This window comes from Perca flavescens, chromosome 11 (genome assembly GCF_004354835.1).
Source record: "Perca flavescens isolate YP-PL-M2 chromosome 11, PFLA_1.0, whole genome shotgun sequence".
Classification (NCBI taxonomy): domain Eukaryota; kingdom Metazoa; phylum Chordata; class Actinopteri; order Perciformes; family Percidae; genus Perca; species Perca flavescens.
The window spans coordinates 30,640,441-30,667,208 of NC_041341.1; the positions used below are offsets into that span (position 1 = coordinate 30,640,441).

Consider the following 26,768-nt stretch of genomic DNA (forward strand, 5'->3'; position numbering starts at 1 on the left):
CGTGTACGTGTTCACCTAAGTTAATGCGCTGTATGCGTTTGTGCACTTAAATGACAATATAATGGAATAATGGTGTTTGCTTAATGGGTTGTTGTTGTTTTTTCTGTGCGGTGATGGTGAGTTGATTATCAACTGTCCATCAACTGACTGACTTTGCCAGGCCTTCCTCCACAGCGCTGCGGAGGAGGGTCTGGCCTTATTGGCATTTCTTTAAACCAATCACAATCGTCTTGAAAGGAACTTGTTTTGGTGGAACATGTGTATGTTCAAAAGTTGTTCTAGTCTGGATTTACCCTGCAGAGATCTGAGGAGCAGTTAACCATAGTCCTCGTAAATCTACTGGAGTTTAGAATGGCAACAAAAAGAAAGCGGAAGGTAACGGAAATCTGGCCAAAATGAGGGACATCCGGCGGAATTTCCATTGACCAAGCCCACAAGAACAGCTTCATCCCCTACAGAAACACTAAATTGTGAGTGCTGACCATGTAAGTGGTTTCCAGGACTACAAAGGTCTATCAGAGAAAAGCTCCAATCATTTGATAAATTACGAGCATAGCAAGACTGAAATGAAAAAACAAATATAAAACCATGCAACCGGGTTTATAATTCATGAATTAAAAGGTAGAACTGTAACTTTGTGCTCTACTTTGATATTTCAGGAAATGCTAATATAGTGTATAGGACTGTGCTTTCTTTATTTTGCAGTTACACTGATGATGCATAATTATATTGTATTATTATTATTGTATAAATAAGCTTAAATTGGCTTCACCTCTACCTGCAAAAAAATAATACATGATTAGCTGTAGTTATAGTTGCTAAAATGTAGGTGCTAATGAAAGGTAGTTAGTGTACCTTTCATTAGCACCTACAGAAATTAACAAACGAAGCTGTGGTTTAACCACTGTAAGATCTTCAAATTTAGTTTTGCTTAAAATATGTCCTTTAAAACATTTTAAAGCTTTGTGCATGATACACTAAGCTACAGTTTGTCATTCTTACGCTAAAACCTTTTTCATTGGTACACAAGTCTCTTTAGATAAACATCTACCAAACAGCAGCATTACATACTCAATTTATATTCAGACTTTGCTGACAATTGTGAAACTAAAGATAAAAGGTTAGGGACTTTGTTCTGGTATGTTGTACACACAAACAGCCCCCATTCCTCACAGAGTACGAGCACATGAAAAGGAAGGGCACATGAGGTTCATTGCAATGTACACCACGATAGTTGCTACGTTAGAACCGATCTATCTCATGGCCCCACGGAGCATGCGTTGAGGCAGTGCACAAGAGAGAGGCTTGGCCGATAAGCCTTTATTTTGGCACGGGGATAACGTTGTAATATAGACAGAGAGGGATGGGATCTGCAAATGAGATAGAAGCAAAGTCGTTAGATCCCTTCATCTGCACACGTTCACTCTCTCTAGCACACTCTCCTTTACCAATCACTCCCCTCTGCTGCTTTTGCTTTTCCTTCGTCTCTCCATAGGGACATATCCAATCTTAACACTGAAATTATTATTGAAAATTGTCTGTGTGTGTGTGTGTGTGTGTGTGTGTGTGTGTGTGTGTGTGTGTGTGTGTGTGTGCGTGTGTGTGCGTGCAGCAGGGTCTCTGAATGAGATGAGTTGAGGTAGTGGTGGCGGTGGTCAGGTTCAGACAGTATCTAGCGTGAGAAGGGCGAATATAAGCTTCCGTGTGTCAGATCTATCAGTGGAGGTGGGTGAAAAGTGGGACGGGAGGCTGATGAGAATAGCAGGGTCACCTCTGGGCCAGCCCTTGCTCTCACCAGCATCACGGATTTTATTGTCATATTTCTTTTTTTTTTTTTTTTTTTTTTGTCATGCTGAAAGTAATGGAACAGGGCTGAGACGGAGGATGGCTCGGGGACTGGAGCAAGATTGCGCCAAATCTGGGGCCAGGGAAAGGGAGGGATGGACAGATATTGGGAGAGAGGGATGGGAGGATTGGTTTTTTTTTCTGTAATTGCAATATTTGACTGGGATTAAGAGGGAACAGGGGAATCAGGTGGGCACTTTAGGAAAGAATTGGATCTGTCTCTGTGTTTGTTTGTGTGTGTGTGTGTGTGTGTGTGTGTGTGTGTGTGTGTGTGTGTGTGTGTGTGTTCCAGTTTCAGTGTAAACTGACAGTCAGCAGTCGTGAAGCATCATATTTAACTGGAGAAAAGTAGATTGTAAAACTGCACATATAGCAGCAGTTCCTCATAATGTCAAAACATACAGTGGATAAATAAAACAAATGACAGATTGTATCTCTATTTTCCGGTGGAAACCTCGCAAACTATATATCAGCTCAGTGATATTCGGTTGTATTGTGCCATAACCATCTGCTGTATACACACAGTCTTACAATGTAACTGTCATGGCTGTAAAGACTGGACTCAGGGAAACAGACAGGATGTCCCAGATAGATGATGGCTCATAATCCTTCATACAGCAGCAGTGGAGACATCACACGGCCTTTTGGCCCTCCCCTGGGGATTTTAGGTCGGGTCATGCCTTCTTGTGTAAGCCTGATAAAAGCACTTGTAATGGATCATCAGCCAAGTTTTTTCAGTGTATTTCTGGATTTAAAAATACTAGTATAACCACTATTACTCTTATTTGTAACATGCCCATTTTTTTTTCACAACATCATAGGTTTTCAGTCATTATGGTGATATGCTTGTGAGATTTCTTCTCCTTCCCCAGATTATGTTCCACAAGTTCCAGTTTGTTCCAAGTCCCAGAATTCTGTAATCATGCCAGCTTTCATTTTCGTTGTCACCAGCGAGCTAGCTCATTAGAGGCCGTGTGCGGCTGGATGATGCTAGCAAAGCAGTCTGAGTTATGGGCTCACAGAGAGATGTTGGCCTCAATTCCAGGTATGAAGAAAGAAAGAAGAAAAGCAAGAGAGAGAGAGAGAGAGAGAGAGAGAGAGAGAGAGAGAGGAGATAGTGAGGTTTCTCTTATGGGTCATTCTAACGAGGAGAACATTTTTTTTTTTCATTTGTTCGAAGATAATTGCAGCAGTTATTATTCTGCTGATGGCCAGTTGAGCAGTAACCCAGAACAGGTCATTTTATATGGGACTTTTATTCACAGCTAAGGTGTAATATCTGCTGGAAACCTTGTAGATATGGGTTTTAGAGTTTTTTTTTTCTCATCTCATTGTTTACAGAAGCCATTAATATAGTAAGAAGATAATTACATACCAAGTGTTCCAACAGTGGTCTCCATTGGTGCATTATTCTAAAGTTAAAATAAAAAGAAAAACATGACATTATAGAAACACCGATATCCAACATACTGTCACTTTGAATATCAAAGGTTGATTTGATCTAGTATGGGGTATTTGATAGGTCCTAATTTTGTTTTATGTAAGGACGTTTAAAAACTAAATTGTGTACAATGTAAGCAAAATGTGCTTTCCAGTTTTGCCTAAATATACAATACTTTTTTTTTGCTCTGCGCCTGTAATATTTCCCTCTGCTACCTAAGTACAGTTTGGATCACCATAAACCAAAGGCAGATATTTTCTGATTCTTGTCATCAGCAGTGCAAATGAGATTTCCACTCACTCTCTGTGGGCCTTCGACAGCGTTGTGCTCCATATGTAAACATCTGAAGGCTGTTTATTTTTGGGCTTCAACACTCCTCCCTGGGGGGGGGAGCGGGCGAATCCCTCGGGCCGCGTAAAGTGGGAAAACTCTGCGTGCTAATGGCACTGTGTTTTGAGTGCAGAACTTATAGGTTGTGCTTTGGGAAATGCCCAGCATGGCTGGTGGTTTGTTTACATTAGAGAAGCAGATCATCATACTGAGGTTTGGGATTTGGGATGGTGCATTGGCAGTAAAGGTACAGTCAACATGTTTATTTACTTACATTACAGAAGCAGTGGGAAAGTTCTGCAAGATGAAGTGAAGACTAATAAAGAAAATGTGCATTTGTTCAGCAGAGGCTCACTTTGGGGGGATTGACTAAGTGTGCATCTCCTTCAACTTCAGTTAGTTTAAAAAATAAAATAAAATAAAATAAAAACTCCTAAGTATGTTTATTCACCTGTAATGTACAACAGGTGGAGATAAGCGCTATAATGGTGATAATGGGGAGCCTTATTCTGTCCTCAAAGGGCTCTCTGGTATGACTGCAAATGTAGATGCAAAATAACATATTATTCCTTCACTATAATGTTTGAATGTGCTTGTGCAGAATGTATGTGCCAACTTATAATAATAATAATAATAATAATAATAATAATAATAATAATAAATTGTATTTATAATGCACTTTACATTTAAAAACAAATCTCAAAGTGCAACAGGGTAAAAGCACGTTGGACACTGAAAGGCTGTTCTCACATTCATCTGCTGAAGATGGAAAGTGTCTTTGTGCTCACATCAAAGCCCACATACTGTTAGTAACGTTAAGAATTTTTCAAGGTAAGTTATTAATTACATTTGTCTTTCCAGTTCAGTTCTGTCAGAAAGTTGCCTTTTTAGCACATCTAAGTACGGTAGATAATTAATGAACTTGTCAATCATGCTTCACATCTGCTGTATAGAGAAGGTTAGTCTACATTTGAATAAATACTGGTTATGTTGGAATGCATATTCATGAAGCGTGATCATTATTTTTCTACATTTTGTAAAATGTTATTACATTTGAATCCCATATATGAGATGACGTTACTATCAGACCTAAATAAGGTAAAATAAATTAGTTAACAAGCCTTTCATGTTTTCACCAGCAAGGACGTGTTAAATAGCTGTTGATGACGTTTACTGTAGGCGTAGATTGAAAGGCCACCGTGACAATTAAGGGCGTTTTCACACATACCTCGTTTGGTCCGGACTTTCGGACTTTTTAGTTTGATCCGAACCAAAATTACAGGTGTGAAACCTCCCCCGGACCGCGGTCCGGATCAAAAAGACCAAATTTTGGTCCGATAAAAAGAGGTGGTCTCGGTCCGGACCAAACTGAACCATGGTCCGGTTCGTTTATAGTGTGAAAGCATTTTTTTGGATGGTTCGGACTTTTGGACCAAATACAAGAAGCTCTGGCAGGCTCTCCTTGTGTTACAAGACCGGGGAAGCTCCTTTAAGGTGCTTAGTGAGAGAGAGTGACGGTGAATGCGTTCAGAGAAGACAGCTGTCGGCTATCAGAGCAGAGAATACATCAGCAGTTTATTTGTTAAGTGGTAAATGTACAGCGTAGGTTTCAGTTTGTCTCTGAATAAATGCTCCAGAAAGAAAGTTCCCGTGTCTCGCTTCTCAACATCACAACAAAACAAAAAGGGCCGCGGCAGTAGGGGGAGAGCAGCAGTCAGTAGGGGGAGAGCAGAGAGAGCATATGAGAGGACGAGGAAGCCCTTCAACAAACCAATCAGTTAGAAGTATCTGAAGACGTAGCTCACGTATGTGATGACGGCAGGACGTAGGTTTGTTACGTATAGATCTTTAGTGCGCTTGCAAAACTGCAGTGTGAAACCACAACTTACCGGATCAAATGCATACAATGTAACAAAAACATGAACCTTGGTCCGGAACTTGGTTCGGACTTTCATGTGTGAAAACGTCCTAACACATTTTTGTAAAGATCTTTTCATCTTTTGAAGATATGTTTCCACCAATCTCTTGAACCATGATTGGTTTGTGTTGCAGCTAATACCCATCAGCGTGGCTCGTATGAGATAAAAAATAGTCATATAGAGCAGTAGTGCTAGCATCGAAACGTTGCAGAACAATTAAACGTATGGGAGAATTAGCAGAGTGCGGGTATCTCCTTCTTTTCAGTTATTAAAAATAGTCATCACATCAAGAAAGCACACAAGAATTCACTTTTGTGTCCGAGCTTCTTTTCTCTGATGGAATATTGCCAAAATTTACCTTCTGATGCTTTTCACTTCCGTCACAAGTTTGTTCAGTCCATGAACAAACTTGTCAGAATTATTTGGCAGTAAGCTGTTTTCATGTTTTTGCAAACAATGCATTTGCAGTGCAATCGATAATTAAACTAAACTTCTATAACACCTTTTGAAGCAAATCAACAAAGCGCTTCATAGACGAGTCATGTCTTAATAATTATTTTAAATAAGCCCCCCGCTCCCCCCCTTTCATCTTTATTGGACTGTTTCTGTCATTCTCAAAAATAACTGCATTAAATGTGGAAACCTGTGGGAAGGTAAAGTAAAAATAAAAGTTAAAAGTGTTTATAAAGTCTGCTGCTGCCACATTCTTTTTTACTTATGATCAAGATGAGCTCTTTTGATGGCTGTTGAAGCCCTTTCCTGTAGGTCAGGGGGTCGTGTAAAGAGGCTATACTCCATACACTTATCTAAGTTATAATGTGTTATTAGATTAATGTCATGTATTCACATGATTCCTGCTTTTTTTGGATGGTATCTTCATGGTTGAATGCAGTTATTGTAAGTCTCTTTGGATAACAGTGTCAGCTAAATGAATGTAACGTACTGTGATTAAATCTCTACGGACTGCTCTTCACTATATGAGATTAGGTCTAAATCTGACCTTGATTTCATTACTGATTTACAGTACTATTTAAAGCTGGTATAATCAATATTTTTATATTATGAATGCATCTAAGGACTACACGAATGTGACAGATGTCGTCGTAGTGATTAATCCACAGAAAATGATGACTCAACTCTGCAGTTCCTTTCTGCTGTACAGAGCTTTTTACAGTCTATTAGGTCATTGTTTTGGTTTTCTGCCGGACATTTTACGGTTTTCTTCAGTCTCATTGCTCTCACTTTCAGACAGCAGACAGCTGTTTTCATCTCTGATAAAGACACTGTAATATACATATTTGGCACCAAACAGCAACCGGGCAAAGATAGCAACTAGCTGGTGAATAAAGTGGAGCATTTCGCAGCTAAAGAGACTGATATTTATCTTGAGAGATGGTGGAGACCCAGCAACAAGTCCTTTTAAATTGAATGACAAAATGCATTGCTTGTAACTGCCCTCCAGAACGACACATAACATTTTCTGATCAGACACCCATAACTGTTAACATCATTGTTGTATTATGTGGAAAAACTACTGGATGTTAAGGTTTGGTTAGGTTCAGGCACAAAAACGACTTGGTCAGATCATTTTTGGGTTAAAATAACTACTTTGTTAAATTTTGGGAAGCTAATAGTCTGGATCAATGGAAGTACATTTCCAGGATAAGCCTGATATCCGGCGCGTGGCTCACGTCTGTGTGTTGTCCTTCTCAAAATCCCTTCGCTATGGAAAACACCAGAAAACTTTGAGCTAGCAAGCCACAAGTTTGGATTTTACAACAAGGCAGGCGTGCTTGGTTCTTTCAGGGAATGATTGTAAAGAGTTACAAAGAATATGTTTACAGCATTTATTCTCTAACTGGGACGTTTTGGGTCCGATTGGTGTGTACAATTGATTGAAGTACACACTGCGATACACTGGTGAGAGCACATTTTGTTTATTCATGTACCCAGCTAATTTAAATAGCTCATGTTACTATGTTGTGTGGACAGCTAATTAATATTGTATGTAGCTCAGTGTTTTTTTTTTCTCCTATTCCAGAATGTATCTGTGCTGTAGCCAGACCTTACTCCACAGAGCTGTGGAGATAGGTCTGGCAATGCGAGACTAGGGAGCTAATAACGTAGGTAAGGTTAGAGAACAATCATGGTCATGCTTTTGGTTTAAACAGTTTCTTTTCATAGTAAAATGTGGACTGCATATCGTGTGGTACGTCGCCCTGATGTACAAACTGCTAACCTTTCCTTTATTATATGATTTTTACAGTGCAGATATCTGTGCTGTCAGATATCTGGACCACTGACGACCAGCTCTTGCCTCTCCTCATCCTCCTCCCACCACTCATACTCTCCCCACCCTGCTATGGCTTTACTCATCCTCCCTTTTCCCCAGCTGCTTTCCTCTCACCTGGTCCGAGCCCCAATCCTATGTCCCCGGTAGCTCTCTCTTTAGCCCTGGCCAATCCTCTCTGGTGGTCTTGTGCACACACGATTAGCCATTAGCTTGGAGTTTTCTCTTCCTCTCCCTCCCTTGAGACCAAACCCTGCCACCACTCCCCGGCCATCCGGCTGTCCAAGGCTCCTCTCCAACACTCAGTGGTGTGAGATTGGCCCCTGCAGGCTAGTGGCGAGATTAGACGTGGCATGGTGGGGCTCAGTGTGCTGGCAGCCGACACCGGTGGAGTTGGTACAGAGCAGTTGCAGGCTGGAGGCTGACATTTCCTGAGATTTTCTGTCACCGATGCATAATGGAGCAAGCAGGTGATGGGGACAGAAGGGGCATTGCTGTGCCAAGACCTCTAAAGTGTGTGTTTGCCCAAGGACAGAAGGGTTACGAGATGAGGATGTCAGGGGAGTGTCTGCTCAGAGAAGGTGTGCATGCAGGTGCATAGAGCTGGGCGATATGGAGAAAATTAAATATCCCAACATTTTTGACCAGATACATTGATATCGATGTTGCGCCGATGTTGTAGGGTTGACTATTGGTATTTCCACAATGAGAGTTTTGATAAATAATCATCAGTAATGTGGATATAATCACTAAGTGGGTAAAGGCAAATAACAGAACAGCTAGAACAGTCTGGTAAGATGAGAAATGATGTCACTTTACTGTAATGTAGCCTTTAAAACCAGGAAAAGACAACACTTGTTCAAGTCACAATATTACGATATCAAGTCTCATATAACGATATCAATATAATATCCCTATATTGGCCAGCCCTACAGGTGCATACATTGTTCTATGACTAAACATTATGCATCACAATATACATCAAGTCTATATTTTTGTTGAGCTTATTGATTCCCTTAAAGTTTATCTTAACACAATACTTAAATGCCATTTGTAAGTTGAAAGAGTTATTGGTAACTGTAATTATTCCTTCTGTCCTTATGACATGAGTACACTACACTATGAGATGGGAACAAAAGCCACAGTCCTGGTTCTGTGCAAAAGTTTCAGTGTTACATTCAGTGTTGCTCACCAAATCACAATAAGCCTCATGCAAGAACATCTTCATGTTCTTATCCTGAAAACTTTCATTTCGTTCTGTGAGGTTTGTCCGTAAAAAGGGTTTCAAGTCAGAGTCACCAAACTCTCCCAGCTGGACAAACGTAAATTGTCGTAAATTGCTCGTTTTAGCCTGATGAATAATGTTCATGAGGAGTTGTTCCTGAGATTTGATTATTAGTATAATCGTAATAAAAATGGCCATTTAAGCTACCTGTTACGCGAATTTCACGCATCCTCAAGTCCTCCTGTTGGAAATTGGTAGTTTCAGTAGTCGTACTAAAGGACCTAAAGCGATTTAAAAATAGGACCTACACCTGTCAGAGATGTGTCACCAGAGCAGTGCTGCACTGCTAACAGAAATTAAGCGTGAATGGTCTGACATGAAGTAATGCTAAAAATATGTCTTGTCACCAGCTAGTGCAGCAGCGTACAGTGGGGTTATTAGAGCTGAAAACAGCTGCTTCAAGAGCAGTGACTGTGAACCAAAACAGTCAAGTTGTGTTCCAGACAACTCGACAATAAGATGAAACGCACCTTAAAGCTGGAGGGAGCTGCAGATTCAGGTGATAATTGCCTGTAGGTTCATTAACACTATGGCAGAATAGATTTTTGACATGGTTGATCTGTTGAAAGTCTTGAAAACTTACGGTTTTGTGTCGGACCACACCACGGACGTCTCGTTGCCTCGTTTTGTCACAAAGGCTCTTTATGTTTATGATTGTTATGGCTGTTGAGCTGTTGCTTTCTTTGACAGAGATTTCCTCTGAAGGAGCACTCATCCTTTCTGTCTATTTTACTTTTGATACCAAAACAATAGCACGTGGTTTGTTCAGCAAATCATTCCTTTAGGAGGTAGGCTATCCGTTGCTAAATCACTGTTTAGCATCGTTTCTTGAATTGGCTGTTTGCTGTCAAGCACTGTGCCTTAAAAGTATATTTAAGTTTCTCATTTTCACATCTCGGGAATTTTCAAGTAAAACGCTGTAACTCTACCTACTAGAGTAACAGATGTCTTCCTCTGCACTCTGAAAGCCCTGGTCAGACGCATATTTTGATTAAAGTGCTCCTAAAAGGCCTCGAGAAATATAGCAAAATAATAAATGGAGCTTTTGAAAAATCTGTCAGATAATGAAGGTCTGTGAGAACACAAAAGCTTCTTAATCATAGCGTCCTACAGGAGCGCTACTTCATTTCTGGCTAGTTGTTCCTGATATCTGCTTCAGTAAGAAAGCAATGTTTTAACAAATCAACCTGTCTGCTTAAAAGATGAGCCTCAAGATAAGATTCAAGCATGGACCAATGCCAGTTGTGAGGGTGGAATACTCAAAGTTTTAATTTGTTTATGAGCGGATGTTGGAAACGTTTGATTTTTTTACAGTCATCAAGGGTCAGTAAAGGCGTCGAAATTTATAACGTTTGGGGTTTTCTAATTTTTGCTTTAGTGTTTATATTATTTTAGAAGAAGGCGATTCGAGTGAAGGAGAGGGCGGTCCTGATGAGAGGGAGATGATGATGTGATGTCACACAGATGACGAGCCATGTATGGTCCAAATTATATATAGGTGTGCTAATTGTGTGCAAGGTTGAAATTGCAGGCTAGTAAATGCACTGTAGTTTTTTCACTTCCTATATCTGGGTCGGATTGAATTTTTACCCAAAGTAAACCAAATTCTAGAGCACTTGGAAGCAAACTGAACACAGGGAAGCGCAGTAGCACACAAACATGAAAAAGATTACAAATAAAAAATATTACGGTGTAAATCCGCCATCATAATAGCAACGCGCCAAGTTCCAAACGCACCTGGCTTTTAAAAGGAATGGAAAATGACACTCTGGTTTATTGCATGTTACGCCCAAAACACACCTATGAATTAATGAAGACACTAAGTACAACCCTTTTGAACCACGCGCCCGGTGCACGGATCCTTTTTTCCGCCATCAAACTAGCAAAAGTAGATTTGGGTCTAGGGTCTTTTTGTGAATGTACCCGAGTCAAACTTTCGTTTAAAAGCATATTTAGGACCGAAGCGCCACTTTTAAGATTTACCGTATTCTCGTTTTTTGGGTAAATGGCCTTTTGAATGGGAGTGGTAGGGGCACTTTTATGCTTTTATGTGACACATGACACACAACTTTGGCTATACACCTTAACTACACTGGTGCACCAGGGATATACTACATCTGTGGCTACTTGTTTTGATATCAACTCGTTTTGACTGCTGAAGTGGTAGCGGCCGGAAACAACAAGAGCTACGGTGAGTTGTTCAAAACCTTTCTTTTTAGTAAACTCTGGGTACACAAACAATGTTATCAACACTTTCGTGAAGGTGTAGAGCCCCCGGTGATACTTGGAGCAAAGTTTCATGTTGTGTCGAGCCTTCTTAGTGTTTTAAAAATAGCTATTTAGAGGCTAGCATAAAAGTGCCCCTACCACTCCCATTCAAAAGGCCATTTGACCGAAAAACGAGAATATGGTAAATCTTAAAAGTGGCGCTTCTGTCCTAAATATGCTTTTAAACGAAAGTTTGACCCTAGGTTGCATTTATGCCTTTCATTCATGCCTTTATTCTCTGCTAACCCCATACCAACTTTACCAGTAATCAAAAACCCTGCTGTATCATGCACCCAAACATGACAATAAAACAATGATTATCCTATTTGTTTTCATTTTCACACATTTATGGACTTTGTCTCGCTCTCTATCTTGTATCGTTTCACTCTCCGTCATTTTGTTGTTTCCTCTTCCTGCCTGAGGGATATACAAAGACAGGTTTAAAGGGCCACTTTGTTGCTTTTTTACCATTAATCAGGTCATGCTTTTGGGAAAGTAATAATAAAACGTGGATCTAGAAAATCATCTGACAGCGGTCATCGTTGCTACAAGATTATACGGTCCAAATGATGTTGTGATGATGAGCTACTCAACAACCGAACAGTGGCTGCTCATGGTGTGGTTGGAAAGTAATCAAAACATTGTCTGCTCTGAGATCTAGATACTACAAGCAGCCACGCTAGCCTTGTTTAGCAGTAATAACAACATCAAATGACACAGTATATAATTACATTGCTGGTCAAATGTAGCATTTTAGCTTACAGTTATTAGTCAGCTGCTGTCCTGTTCGTTTGCCATGTGGGCTCGCCATCTGCAAGGAGAGTGTGAGGGTGTGGTGTGCTGCCAGCTGAACGCTAGGAAGGAAAAAAGACGGCAAAATATGGATGGGTTTGCCTGTTGGGCCTTGGTGTCTCTTTTAGTTTACCTTGAGCCATAAATCTACAGTATCAGCACCTATAAATATAAATCAGCTAATCTATAAATCAGCACCAGCTTGTCAAAAAGAATCCCCATGACCAGCCACAAAGATAGCAGCAACAACACTAGTTATAATGAAAAAAAAAAATGAAAAAAGGTTAGCTTGTGCTCCACTTGGCCTTCATTCCACAATGTGTTTGGGCATGAAGGCCTTCTTTCATTGATCATTTTGAAAAGATGAAACGTGATATTGGGCTCCTGTGTTATATATCCTAATGTTACAAACTGTGATATCTCGCTGCCGGTTGGACTGACTGATTCGTTTTGGGTGGTGTCATTTTCTTTACTCTGTGGCCCAACAGGTAAATTAGGAGTGCAACCTAACGTTAGTGAGAGTAGTATGAGAGCATCAAGCATGCAGTTTAGATGAAGGAGATGAGAGTATATCCAGTTGTTTCTCGACCGTTTGCTCAGTGCATTTCAGTTGTGTGTATGGGACACAGGGGTTTTCTACCTTAGAGTTATTGTGAACAAACATTGTGATTAGATCTATTACAAGTCAGTGTAGCATCAAAATTATTTGAAAGCCCTTATTTTAAGGTAAAATAGTTACGCAATGTTGCTTTAAGTTGCATTCGAGAGCTGGTTTTTGACGAGTGGATAAACATTCTGGTGAAAACAGCACAATTCTAAGTGTTTCTGGAATAAGTTGACAGTAAGATATTTGCTCAGACAGTTTTGGGTGTATCATTTTCAACATACGTCTGCATTACAATGAAGTGTGACTCCGTACCTATCCTCTAAAGCTCCACACTGGTTATGGTGTGCTACGTATGGCCCATACAAGCCACATTGGACAGCGTATTTTTTGCAGAAAAACCACTTGCACCACATGCACAACAAGAGTGCATCACAATTTTCCATAAGGGTGAATAGATAACGACAGAGACAGTGAAAGAGAGGATGTGTGTTACTCCCTGCCAGCTCATTCCTGTCTATTCTCCACATTGTGCTGGGGCTTGGAGAGTAAATACGCCAAGGTTAGAGAGGCCTAGCTGCTAGTGCGAACTGAGAGGGAATTTAATTGAATTTCCAACGAGCATGCTGATGTGAGATATGGATAGGAAATTCAAAATCCTTGTGAGCTGTGAGGAGAAATAATGGAGTAATGGAAGGAAGGAGAGATGGACAAAAAGAAAAAAACATTGGCCAAAAATGGTGATCCGTTGCATTTTGATGCCTTGGTGGTGCCGTCTTCCACATTCAAATAAAACTAAATAGACTTGAAATTAAGTAGAAACAAAGGCATGAATTATTTAGTGTGGTTTATTAAAGAAAGAAAAATTCTACAAATTTGTTTTCCAGTTCAATAGACAGTGAGTGCTGTGGGCTAGGGCTGTGTCAAAATGCATTAGTACTTAAACGTAACTTAAAATAGATGGGTGTCCTCTTTAGGGATGAATAGCCTGCATTGCTTTCTCCCTGTTTTATTTGAAGTCCAATGTGACTTGCTTTAGGCTAATTCAGCCTATTTCCGGATTAAAACAGGAATCTTGTCTGGGACACAACACAGGAAGGGACTGTTAAAAAAAAAGGGCCGTAGCAAATACAGAGGAAGAAAGGCACAAAAGCTGATTCCACACCCTGTTGTTGTTAAGCAGTGCACTGTGGAATGCTTTTTGCATAATACTAAGCTGATCAAATTAGATGTCCAATACTTAGTTAATGAATTGTAAATCAACATAAACACATTTTTTTTTTTGGAGGGGTGGGGGTTACACTATATAAAGACACAAACAAGATACCTATCTGATTAGAACTGATAGCCCAAAACAGGAAGAAATCATGGCTGACTTGTGTGACATCTGATGGACTACTACTGGAACTAAATTATCAAATATAATAGCGGTCAAAATAAATTATATCTATTAGAACTTCATCAGTTTTTGGGCACTCAACTGAGATGTGCCACAGCACACATTGTATTTAGGCAGTGTTTATTAGGGTTGCATGATATTGACAAAATGTGATATCGATTATGAATATTGCGATATAGATACAGTATTCATTTTTTTCGAAATTTTAAACATATGTAAATAAATAAATGAAGAGAACAGGACACAACTTTTCTTGCACTAACATGTGCAAGTGGCACGGTAACTGGCCAATGAAATGATGCTCATTACAGCGTTTCAAGCCAACAAAATATTGCATACTAATTACGACACTTTCGATATAATATTGCACAACGTGATATTGCGATATTGAGGTGATATATCATGCACCCCTAGTTTTTATGACTTATTTGTGTTCAGACTAAACAGAAAACTTATAGAAGAAGAAAAAAATTATTCCTCAATGTGAGCTATCACAAAGTGTACAGTAAAATGTTGGTATTGGTACCATAACTTAAAGGAATGCATTGCCATTGTGGGGAATGTGCTTATTCGCTTTCTTGCGAGCATTAACTCTAAAGCTAGCACCAGGAGTTGATTAGTTTATCTTACAGACTGGGAGCAGGGGTGGGAACAGCTAGCAGGTTCAAAATATGAGAGACAGAAGCATTTCGTTTTCACATGCAGATAGACCAAGGCGAGAGAGGCGAGAGATTCGCTAACGTTGAGGCTCAGGAACAGTAAGTTTCTCTAAATGTCAATGCTCCTCAAAATATGGCTCTGCATATCCATTCAATGGTGAAGAACTAAACACAGGTCATACTCTGTCTCTGTCATTCGTTAGTTTAGAATGAAGAAAAGAGGAGGTGTAAACAGGCTACTTCTCCTAAAGTTTATGGAGCAACCTGAATACACTTTTCCAGAGCTCTTGACAGGAGTAGACAGGGTTGAATGACAGTCACTGGGCCATCCAAATGAGCGGAGAACAGAATGCAGGGTCTAATCCTCTTAAAGCTGGGAAAGATGGATGTTTAAAGCCATAATTCCTCCTTTTAATCCATTCATAAAGGCTCTGACCCAGTTGGGGACCTTGATCATGGATTCGTTAACAGCTCCACGGTCACCACCAATGGTAGTACCTGGCTGCAGCTGCGCCTAGCTATTGTGGCTTATTCAGGGGACAGGATTTTAGACAAACATTCATGGACACAGCTGAACTTTCCATGTATTCTTTTTATTATTATTTTTTTAAGATTATGTTTTGGGCATTTTTAGGCCTTTATTGACAGGACAGCTGAAGATATGAAAGGGGAGAGAGAGAGGGGTGGAACAACACGCAGCACAGGGCTGCAGATCTATATATGGGCGCCCGCTCTACCAACTGAGCTATCCGGGCGCCCGTTAGCCGTGTTTTATGATTTGCATTCACCAGATCCATCGCACATAGAAATGCAATACATTTCTGTCTGCTATTGTCCTTTCAAAATGAAGTGTTGCCGGCGTTTCTTGTTAGTGCAGCCCTTTTTATTTGTGCTTTGACTGCTTACATTTCTGAACAGCTGACATCTTTTTCTTTTTATGTTATCATTATTTTTTAGTCTGCTATCACCAGACCAAGCTCAGTCTTTTAAGATTGAACATTAGTCTGGGGAGTCTGCTCTGTATTTTCTACTGCACAAGAGGCGTGATCAACGGGCATAGTTCAAATGACTCTGTACGCAATTGTATAGTCTCTCAACCAATCCATGGATCCTTGGAGCCTGTAAGATGTGGTAGGCAATTTATTTGACAACAAGCAGGTCAAGGGTAGTAGTAAGTAAGTAAGTAAACAATAATCTGAATCAGAAAAACTTTGTTGCCCATAGCAAGACGATGGGAATGTGACTGCCATTGCATTACAAACTACCTGCGAAAGGAAGATTACCAACAATATGTTGTGACAGTAAAGCTGCAGGGTCCCATGTGAATCATCTCTACCGCATTCACCAGCTTGCCTGAATTACAAATGATCGCTGTCATTTCTGATTGTGTCTTGCTAAAACATGAGAGCAAGCCAGTGATAAATCCACCCTGGTGAGGACTTAATCAGAGTTATGGTGCGTTCAGGCCAAACTTGGCCAATGGTGAAATGCAATCTCGGCAGCTCAACAGCATGCCTTCTTTTCTGCTGCTTGTATTATTTCACTGTGCAGTAATAAACAAGGATATTTACAATCAATATTTTCTGAATGAGAGGTCAATCCCGCCCACCTGAATTGGCTGGACATTGGAAAGCCTTGCTATTTTACAAAGTTCAATTAGATTGAACTATGCACAAGGCGAATTAGGTGGGATCAATTCTTGACCGGAAGCAAAGAGGTCTGGCCTGCTCCCTCATTTAAATGAATGGAAAGCAAATTTTGGTCTGACCGCGCCTTCAGTCATGTATACAAACTCCAACTGTCGAAATGTGATTCCTTTTTGTCAGTTGAATGTGAATAAATAGTGCTTTGTGTCCTTTCCAGCCTTTTTAAAACATAGCTTGGTGGGTTTTATGTTGGTCACAGGAGTACTACTACATGGACTGTGTTTTGTGTTTCCCTGCCAATGCCCACCAAGCATTTTGATAGCATCATTATTTATATCACAGTCATTATTGCCCCGTGCCTGATTCATTTTGTCACCCCACGTCACTGGAACAACCGCCCTTGGCTCACTTTTTGGAGAAGCTCGGCTTCTCCTCATCGGCCTTATGGCTGACAAATGACTTTGTGGAAAGCGATATGGTCTCCTGCAAGAAAGAAAAAAAGAACAGAAATTGAATCCTGGCTTCTGTCGGCAGTCTCATCTGTCATCTTTTCAATATTGATGTCCATTATGTTTATGGATTATTTGGCTGGTCTTCTGTTTTCTGGCTCAGCCCTGTCAGATTGGCCACTAGGGGCAGCGGCCTGCTGATAATGCCATTTTGATTGATGGGTTTCATAGTTTAATTGTCAGCAGTCTTCTTTTAATGGAGCTCCCCACGCAACTGAAAGACCACATCTTAGATGAGTCGGACTTCAAACTGCGCTGGCGTGCAGCTGGCAATGTGATGCAGATACAATATGACGGTACCATAGATTCAGTATTATTATAGCTTATGTTTATTGCTTCCTGTATCACCTTACATGGATCACATGTCCGTTTGCAGGAAGAAAACAGCCCTCGATAAGATGTATCACAGCTGCCAATAGGCATCATTTTCTTTCGCTGGCACTGGACAATTAATCTGTAGCCTGTATACCACTCTTTTGGGACACAATTGGGTATATGTAATTAGGAGAAATGTATTAGGTACACATAGCTAAAAACCTTTGCGGTCTAATACAACAGCTCTGCACCCTAATTAAGGTTCTAATGTTTAGTTTTTGCTGTTTCAGAGTTTTGGTTCAACTTGGAGGCTGTTGTTTGTACCGCTGTTTAATTATATTGTGTTATACTGAGATGTGATTCTAATATTTTGTCTACCTCATTTATATCCATTAGGGTAAGCTATAGAAAACTGTCTACAGGGTGTATCACTGTTCTATTGTACTGCATAGGAAGTTTGAATGAGTAAATCAATCCTGTCATTACATAATTTGTCAGTTGGATTGTCCCTAACTGATTCTCAATGTCCAATATCAACAGATATACAACAGATTTCGTGCATGTTTAATGCCAGATTGCGATATTACAACACATTGCATCATACTGTAACCTGACGCGCCAGAGGGCTTGTTACGCAGAACCATCTGAGAAGCCGTCTTCGGAAACTGTTTGGAAATACCCGGCAGGTGATTGGATGAACCGTCTGTCTAACACGTCCGCCATTGTTGTTTGAACGAACAGTCGCGGTCGTCACACACACTTAAAACCACACCCGTAGCTGCCACTAGCTCCTCACCGGACTCTGATTGGTTCGGTCCGCAGCTGTTCGGTGACACAAGCGCATTACTTGAAGCCTGACTAGATGGATTTGCGTGTGATTTGTGATCCTAAAATTCACGCGTGATCTTGTGATATCACGGGAATCCAGCTGCCATACAAAGTAAATCACACTTGCCCATATGAACCAAACAAATCAGGGAAATGCGCCAAGGAGTTTAAATAAATGGCTGTAAAAATGTTTAGTCTGAACGCAGCCTAAACCTTTTTGAAGGTTCAGTTCAGGTTTCAGTAACAAAAGAGAGCCATGTGGGGTTTACACCGAATCCGTTTCAGCGACCACACACAGCCATATGTTGGATGTAACAGCGCGTGTCTCCCTCCCAGCCCTCCCCTCCTCTCCCCAGTGTGTTCGCAGCCAAGGTCGTAGTGGTCTTGCTCTGTTTTCCAGGGATGTGTGGGCTTCATTCATCATCCGCATGATAGCTGCACACTAGAGTGCCCTAAATCTCCTGTCTTTGTTTGGGTGTGTCTTGGTGTGTGTGTGTGTGTGTGTGTGTGTGTGTGTGTGTGCGCGCGCGCACGCTCAAATGAACGATCTCTCTTCTTGTCTCCTTCCCTAAAACTCCCTTTTTGTTTCACTGATGTAATCACATGGAGAAAGGCACCAACACACCATGCCATTGTACATACAGTACAGTAGTGTTCATGTAGAAAAAAATATGCGTGCTATTTACGGTAATATCCAGCGCAAGATGGGATAGTGTGAGGAAGAAAGGAAGGCAGACCAAGAACAGGAAAGAATACAAACGCAACACACAGGAAAATTCACCCCTCATGTCAATATATAGCAGAGGCACCTTTGGCAGCGGTTACATCCTTGAGTCTATGTCAATAGGTCGATCAGCTTGGGGACAAATTGGACACTGCAATTCGTCCCCCATTCTTCTTTGCAAAAGGACACGGGTTCTGTCAGGTTGCATGAGGACTGTGAAATTGCTTGGGCTGTGGAGACCATTTATTTTGGGTTTGTGGGAGAATAGAACCTTCTTCCACTTTGGTTCGCAGTCTCCAATTTGGCTGCTGGAAAACTCTTACCTACTCACCCTAGCAACAGTGTCTTAGTGTCATCTTAGCCATGAAACCTTGTAACTCTTTCCTCTTAATGGTCTTTCTTACCAGTGCCCTTCCTGCACTACTTCAGGCCCATTTACTGCCGTGTCATGTCGTTTCTATTTTTTATCATTTAGCTCATTGTACACTGAAGAATTGTCAGTGCTTTTGTAATTTCCTTCATTTCAAAGCAATGCTGTGTATCAAAAGAATGACTGTCGGGTTGCTCTATTACAGCGTCATCCCCTCTGAAGGCATTGTGGATGTAGTTGACAAATGCTTGCTCTCCGGTTGGTACTTTTCATAAACTTGTCTCAAAGTGTGCTTGAACTGAATCTAAGCTGTGATTGCAGATAAAGGCAATGCGAACATCATGGGTGGACATAAACAGACGTACATTTGTAGTGGGCATTGTGAATCAAATTTAATGGAGATGAAAATGTTTAAGGGCCAAGGCTTTATGGCTCAAATACATTAATGTATGGAGACAAAAGGAAATGGAGTAGTGTGTTTTATGATTTGAGTTCCTGGAAATTTGTAAATCAGTGAGCGAGCTAAGCATTCCAGCTAACATCTGTACAGTCTGTACTCGGGCTGTTTGGGGTGAATAAACAAATGGTAAAAACACAAAATGATCCAATTTGCGTGAATAATCAACGTAGAAAATTGGCTTCAAATTCAATCTCAGCACTCCATCTGATTTGTTTGGAATGTTTCTTTAGTCATAATGTAGTCAGCAGTCAATCAGCTGTTAGACCTTCCAAACTTATTATGCATCTTCTTAATATTTATAGTAAATTGAATACTTGTGCAATTAATTATTTTGTGTTTTATATTTGTCCTAGTCTCTAGACCCTCCACCACAGTGCTGTAAAAGAGGGTCTGGCTAGTCCACCCAGTATACTGGGATGGGAGAAAAACGGGCATATATTTAAACCAATCCCAATCGTCATGGGCGGGACTAAGCACCTGGCAGAGCCACGGTGCCGCTGCATTTATATCAAGTTCAGCTAAACGGCACGGTTTTCTTTTTCTTTTGTTTAACTTACTATGGATTTTATTCTATAAATCAATGTGCAAATATCGTCAGATATTTGTTTTTTCTAGTTTGCCGTGCACAGTGGCTGTCCCTGCTTCTATTTTACAATAACAGAAACAACTTTTCCCATCTTCTGTGGGAAAGGGTAGATGAATTTTGTTATTTCTATGTGAATTTGTATGCATATGCACACGCATCTAGTATTTACAGCAAGGCCAAGCTCCAGACACCAGTAAGGGGATTAAAGATGCTCTTTAACCCCCTGTGGAAGCTCCACAGCACCTTTGTGATTTCTTATCCTGCTTATCTCCCCTTTAACTCATCATTTCCCTCTAATCTCTTCTTCTCTTCTTAGTAACTTTATCTCAATTTCCCTTGCCTCGTAGTCCTCTTTCCCCTCCCTGTTGTGCTAAAGTCACACAAAAGCTACATGTACTAGTAGGGCTTGGACGGTATGGATTTTTTCTTACCGCGGTTGAAAAGCAAGAAATTCCCGCGGTAGAGCGGTATACCGCAACCCCCCTTACGAGAGTAGCGTAAGTTACGGCGAGAACGGCAGGGTGCCTTAAGTGTCCGTGCCCGTGTGGTCGCGCAAGGAGAGCGAGCGGTAACGGAGAGCGAGCGGTAACGGAGAGCGAGCGGTAACGGAGAGCGAGCGGTAACGAAGAGCAGCGTATGAGTGCCGCCGTGAGGAAAAGAGAGAGGAAAAAGAGATAACAAAGAAGATGTAAAGTGAGTTAAAAGTGAACAATACAACAACAAGCTACAGCTTCTCGAGACACGGTGGCTTTATCTATTGTCAATACTGCTGCTAAAGTGAATGGCATTACCCCCCAAAAAAAACAGCGGCTTAAACCTTCCAAAATATGTTGCAGCCATAGACTGTATAAAAAGATGGCAGCACACAGTGTTTCCATTTCAGCTCAATATGAGAGTCTTTACCGAGTTTTGCTGTCATTTAGGGCCACAATGGTTTTATCTCATCTCTGTTGATCCATTCCACAGACAGTTCAGAAAGCTCTTTTGTAAATAAAGTAAAATATAAATAAAATAGTTTGCCGAGTGCAGCCCGTCTAGAAGCTGAGCAGACAGAGAGCAGAGAGGGCGACTCGGCAGTCCGCTAACTTGTTGCTCTCTTTACCAATATGAGCCGCTCCGTTTTAGGCTACGAACGGCTAAAATTCAACCCAGCTAGCTGCTAGGCTAATGTGCAATGGTAAACACTGCAGCTGTAACGTTAATGTGTCTACCTCAGCTGAGAACGGAGATGTCTTTGCCTTTCCTACCGCAATACACGGTATGAAAGGCAAAGACATTTCTCCGATACAAGACATTACACAGGTACTTTCGCATATCCTAATAGTCAACATCAATGGAATGTTATTATGTGTCATGGAACATTGCGCTCCCCAACTCGCGAAAGGTCGGATTTGCTCCATTTTTTGATGATACATTTTGTTTAAAAAAGACCTTGAAGACACAATGTCATCAGACACAATCCGTGTCATTACAAACCAATGAATCCATGTCATTAGACACAACATGCACACGTGTGCAGGCCAATGGTTTTTTTTGTGGTGATGGCGGTGACGAGCTCAGACCCGCGGTATTGCGGTCATGCGGTAACCGTCCCAGCCCTAACATGCACATAGAGAAAGTATTGTGTTCATTAAGTGAACTCCTCGACACACAAAAGGAACAAAGCAAAGAAAGGATTTGGGGGAGAGGAAGGTGAGGCTAGGACATTAGTCACGGAGGAGGCTCGTCCGGCCCAAGCGTGGATCGATACGAGGTGATGTAGGAGCTGGTGGGGGTGATCGCGGGGGCAGTAGATGGGTTAATCATTTCAGTCATTACCCAGTTGTGTCTCCTTATTCCAGGGATTAGCAGACACAGAAACAGGGGAGATGTTGTGTTAGTGCTACAGGAGACTCTATGAGGGATTTGAGAAGTGGAAAACACTGCCTGTCCCCAGCCGCCTTTGGTAATTGTGCCTGTAGTACCGTGTATGGGGATCTGGGGAAGAGTGTGTGTGAGAGTGCATACAAGATGTGTTAGCTGTAGTGTAAGGAAGCAAAGGACAGAAAGAAGAAGGACAGGAGACAGTGTTGGCATTTGCGTCGTGCATGTACGTGCACAAGGGTAAGAAATCTGAGCAGGCATTACAAAAATGTGCACTCCCCCCCTCTCTCTCTCGTAGGAGAGGAGAGTCGTGGGAGAGCTTACATGCTTGCCTGCCCAAAAGCTTTTATGTGGAGCTGATCATTTGACAGAGTACAGAGCAGCTAGAGAGACTGGCTAGCTCTGGTGCCCGCGAGAGAACACTACATACAGTACACAATGGGTGGAAATGAGGGAAATTACATTTCAACAGTGGTCAAAGAGTCACAACTGGCTAATTCAATCAGCTACAGTCCCTGCGTCTACAGTACCTTAAACTCTGATGTTAGACAAAAGACATGATATAATTGCACAGTCATGCACAGTTGAACACAGAGAGAACAGGGCTGTAGTCATTGACAAGGCCACCTTTGTCGAGTCCAAGACAAGTCCAAGACCAGGACTAGCCGAGACCCGGTCAAGACCAAGTCCAAAGAGGTTCAAGTCCAAGTCAAGACCGAGGCCAAATGAGAGACAGTCAAGATTGTAGAAAGAAAGGGTCAAATTAGGCCACATTATTTACTTAAAATATAAAATGTTCCCATTCTTGAACGTATTACTTGTTCTCGATGGATTTAGAATTAAACTAATAGCTGTTTTCTGAACGAGTGCGCTTCATCAATGGTTTTGTTTTTGAAGGAGGGAGTTACTTTAGAACAAAAGCATAGCGTGCTGGACTCAGTCGAGACAACTAGAATATTTGGCGAGTCCAACGGCAGAGTCCGAGACAAGTCTGAGTCCAAATACCAACGAGTCTGAGACAAAAGAAAAGCGTCTTGAGTCCGGACTCAAGTACTAAAGCCCTGCTTGAGAACAACACAGACAACACACCTTGTATGTATATGAATTAAGAAACGTGGGTTTGGAGGTATTGCTTGCATTATTGAGTTTAAAAGGGGAACTTTAAAGATTTTACACATCAAGATCAGTTAAGTCAGGCAGCGTAGTACTGTGACTTGTATAATGTCTTCTGTGGCTCAGGAGGAAATAACCATGGGGATTGAGGCAACAAATATATACCAGGCCTGCCTTACACACTACAGGCATTTAACAGGTCACGGAATGTCTAACGAAAATATGCTATAGAGATTTGGGAGCTTGAACCATACTAGGGGCAAAAAATGCTCTAAACCTATAATAAACTCACTATTAAATAGCTAGCAACAACACATATTTTACTACATGATTCATTTTTTTTAATGTTTCAGTACTTTTTGATAGCATTTTTCAACTGTTTTATTTTATCAACTTTTTTTTGTGACATGACAAACAACAATTGTCACATTCAGGCTTGTTATTTGCATGCATATGGATTTGGAATTTGTTAAATCAGCCACTTGGAAGCAATTTAACATTGCACTTCAAGAACGTTGTGGAAGATTATAAAAATAATTATCAAAATTGTTGTTGCAGAGAAGGAGATATCCTGATATTTTGTCCTTAGTATGAGTCAAGCTCCAAAACACTAGATCCTACCATATATTTCCCACAATGCAAGTTGATGGTGTCTTTTTAATTTGACCCTCCCTGTCATCGAAAAGCCCAGTGTTTCCCAGAAGATTTCTGTCAGGAGCTGTAGAACAATAGTTCAAACTTGTTTGTTTGGAGGGTGATGGCTCTCAGTAGGAGACTGACATTTTACAGAGAAAGGTTTATTAAAACTCCGATGAGGTTCATGGGGTACCCCGGTAGCTCAGCTCGTAGAGTGTGTAAAGGCTGAGTCTTTGCTGCAGCATCCTGGGTTCAACTCCGACCTGTGGCCCTTTGCTGCATGCCGCCCCTCTCTCTCTCCTCTTTAAGGTCGATCTTGAGCTGTGCTGTCAAATAAAAAGGTTCATGATCTCAGTAGCAGAGACAGGTGGCGGTATGAAGAGTCTTGTTACTTCCGACTTTGCATGCACTTACAGCTCCTGGTAATTATAAGCCAAAATGGTTCTTTCACAAATTAAATGCCATTATTCTGAGATGCCTTCACTTTATTTATAGCAGCTTAATTATCATCAGATAGAGAAATGTTTGGAGATTAATTCAAGAACATTTTGGAAACAAATAAGGCTCCAGTTGAACTTTCAATAGATTAAATCCTTGAATTATATATGACAGTAGTTTCCAAAAAGGGTTTTTGCAACAAACACCGTTATTTATCCAGGTAAGTCGATTGAGAACAAATTCTCATTTGCAACAACGGCCTGTCACATTCACACAGTTCCACGTTAATACCCGGAAGCAGCCCAGGGGGGGGAATCAGTGGGGGGGAGTCAGTGGGGGGGGGGGGGGATGGGAACCACTGTGCTAGGTAAGGAGGGAAGGACAAGCATTGCTCTTTCACTTTGCCCACCCAGATTTTTATGCTGCTGGTCTGGGGATCAAACCAGTGACCTCCCAGTCTCTACCTCATTTCCTTCATTCAAGCTGCATCGGCGGGTTACACCTTGTAGTCCTGTGACCTGAAGGTAAAGCGATTCAAAGCCGTGAATATAGAACGTACATCTTGCCACCTGACTGCAGATGTCCAGCGCTCAGAGGACACGCTGCCTCGCCGCCATGGCTGCCTTCCAACACCCACAGCTTCAGACACAGCTTCAAAAGGAACAAGGCAACATTGAAAGCAAAGGCAAGACGTTTGAGAGGAGCTTAACATCCTCAGCAAAGGAACTTTTCAATCTTGTAGGCTGCACAGTGTGTTTGGACACAGACAAAAGAGGAGTGTGAAGTCATTGGGATAATCTGACCCACCAGCCACAAAATCCAAGCTGAGAATTATGTAAAGTCACATGCTAACTAGATTTAAGAGTGAAGTAACGTTAACTCACTTTGACTTTAGAATAAGAGCGTCAAACCCAACTTAAGCTTGACAGCAGAAAATCAGGTTAAACCTCTCTACCATAGTTCTCTCCGATTCAACCAGCCCAGGGATCACAAGAAATAACAAAAGTTTCAGAAGGGAAAATGAAAGTGGCGACACATGGGAGCAATGAATGGTGGCGGCAGCGCGGGTGTCTGTGCATGCGCTTGTCTCGGGGAGATTAAAGATATGACATGTGGAAATGATGCCAAGTTCCACCTCTTCGTCTTCTTTTGCAAAGTTGTCCTCACGGGCCCTAGTAAGTTTAAAAATAGAGCTTTTCTAATGGAGAAGAGGGCCGAGGGGAAAAGGAAGAAGAGCGAAAGCTTGCAGAGACTGGATGAGTCCTCTGTGGTGGGAGAATGCAATTTGAGATTGGCCAGATTGCTTTTTTTTTTTTTTTTTCTTCTCCCCCCCCGGCCGCTCATGAGGCGCGATATGCACCGGCGGAGTCCCTAAGCCACCATAAGCCTGACGCCAGTACCCACCCCGCCACCGAGGAGTCGTCGCACTCACCGCACGAGAAAATCAGCACGATGAAATAAAAGAGGGACTCCAAAAAGATCAGTGGGGGATATTGGGAGTGATAGATGAGAGTCAGGCGAGGAGAGTCAGGGGGGAGCAGAAGAAGGTGGAGAATCGGGGAAAGGATGAAGGGGATGGCTTCGGTGGGATTATGGCTGGATATGGCAGAATATAAATGCACTCGAGCCGTCCAAGGCTGATTTCTCACGGTCACATTGCCTTGTGAGAGGGGCATTGTTACGGGCCTTTGTTACAGGTTTACACTCCCATTGAATGAACCAGTTGAGTGTTAGACAAATATAGTCATAGACACGTTGTTACAAATCTGTCTCGGATGAAACAGGCATTAAAGCTCCCCCATCTCTTTCTTGCACTTTTAGGAGGAGAGGGCTCCGCCGAGGCAGGGCAGAAGGAAACGTCAACCTGTGATATTTGCCAGTTTGGGGCTGAATGCGACGTGGACGCAGAGGATGTTTGGTAAGTTTGCGCACACAAAACACACAAAATGCTTACAACACTTACAGCTACACTTGAGCTTTTAACATTTTCTATCCAAAAAATAGCCCCGACATTTGTTAGATGAAGCATTTTACTGAGTTTGAACACTAAAGAATTTAGATTAGAACTCTTCACTTTATGCTGCGCACATCTGCCCATGAACACCCACTGAGGTTTAGTGCATGGCTGACCACTTCATTTAACCTCAATTACTTGAGCAGGGCGCAGAGAGAAAGGAGATTTTCGCTTATTCTGGAAATCCAATTACTATCCTTACAGGACTTGCCAATGTCAGGCCAAAAATGACTTTGACTCGCACAAGGAAAACTAGTTCAGTGAAGAAACGTTTGTCATGAAATTAACCATTTATTGCAGTTGAGACGGCAGCAATAGAAACATCCTCGTACAAAATACACAGATGAAGGCTCAACTGGTGAACTGTTTCCAGCACCAGACAGTAGCATCAGTGTATTTGCTTTCTACAGCTTACGTAAATGAACCAACCTTGC

The 26,768-nt window shown here is 41.5% G+C and overlaps 1 protein-coding gene across 2 annotated transcripts in view; it reads left to right on the forward strand.

The window, feature by feature from the left end:
* Positions 1-26,768, forward strand: part of tmeff2a (transmembrane protein with EGF-like and two follistatin-like domains 2a) — a 126,334-nt gene that overhangs the window by 73,549 nt on the left and 26,017 nt on the right. For both annotated transcript variants that reach the window (XM_028591642.1, XM_028591643.1), the window contains exon 5: positions 26,142-26,238. In XM_028591642.1, the coding sequence (XP_028447443.1) occupies positions 26,142-26,238 (97 nt within the window). The remainder of the gene's footprint in view (positions 1-26,141; positions 26,239-26,768) is intronic.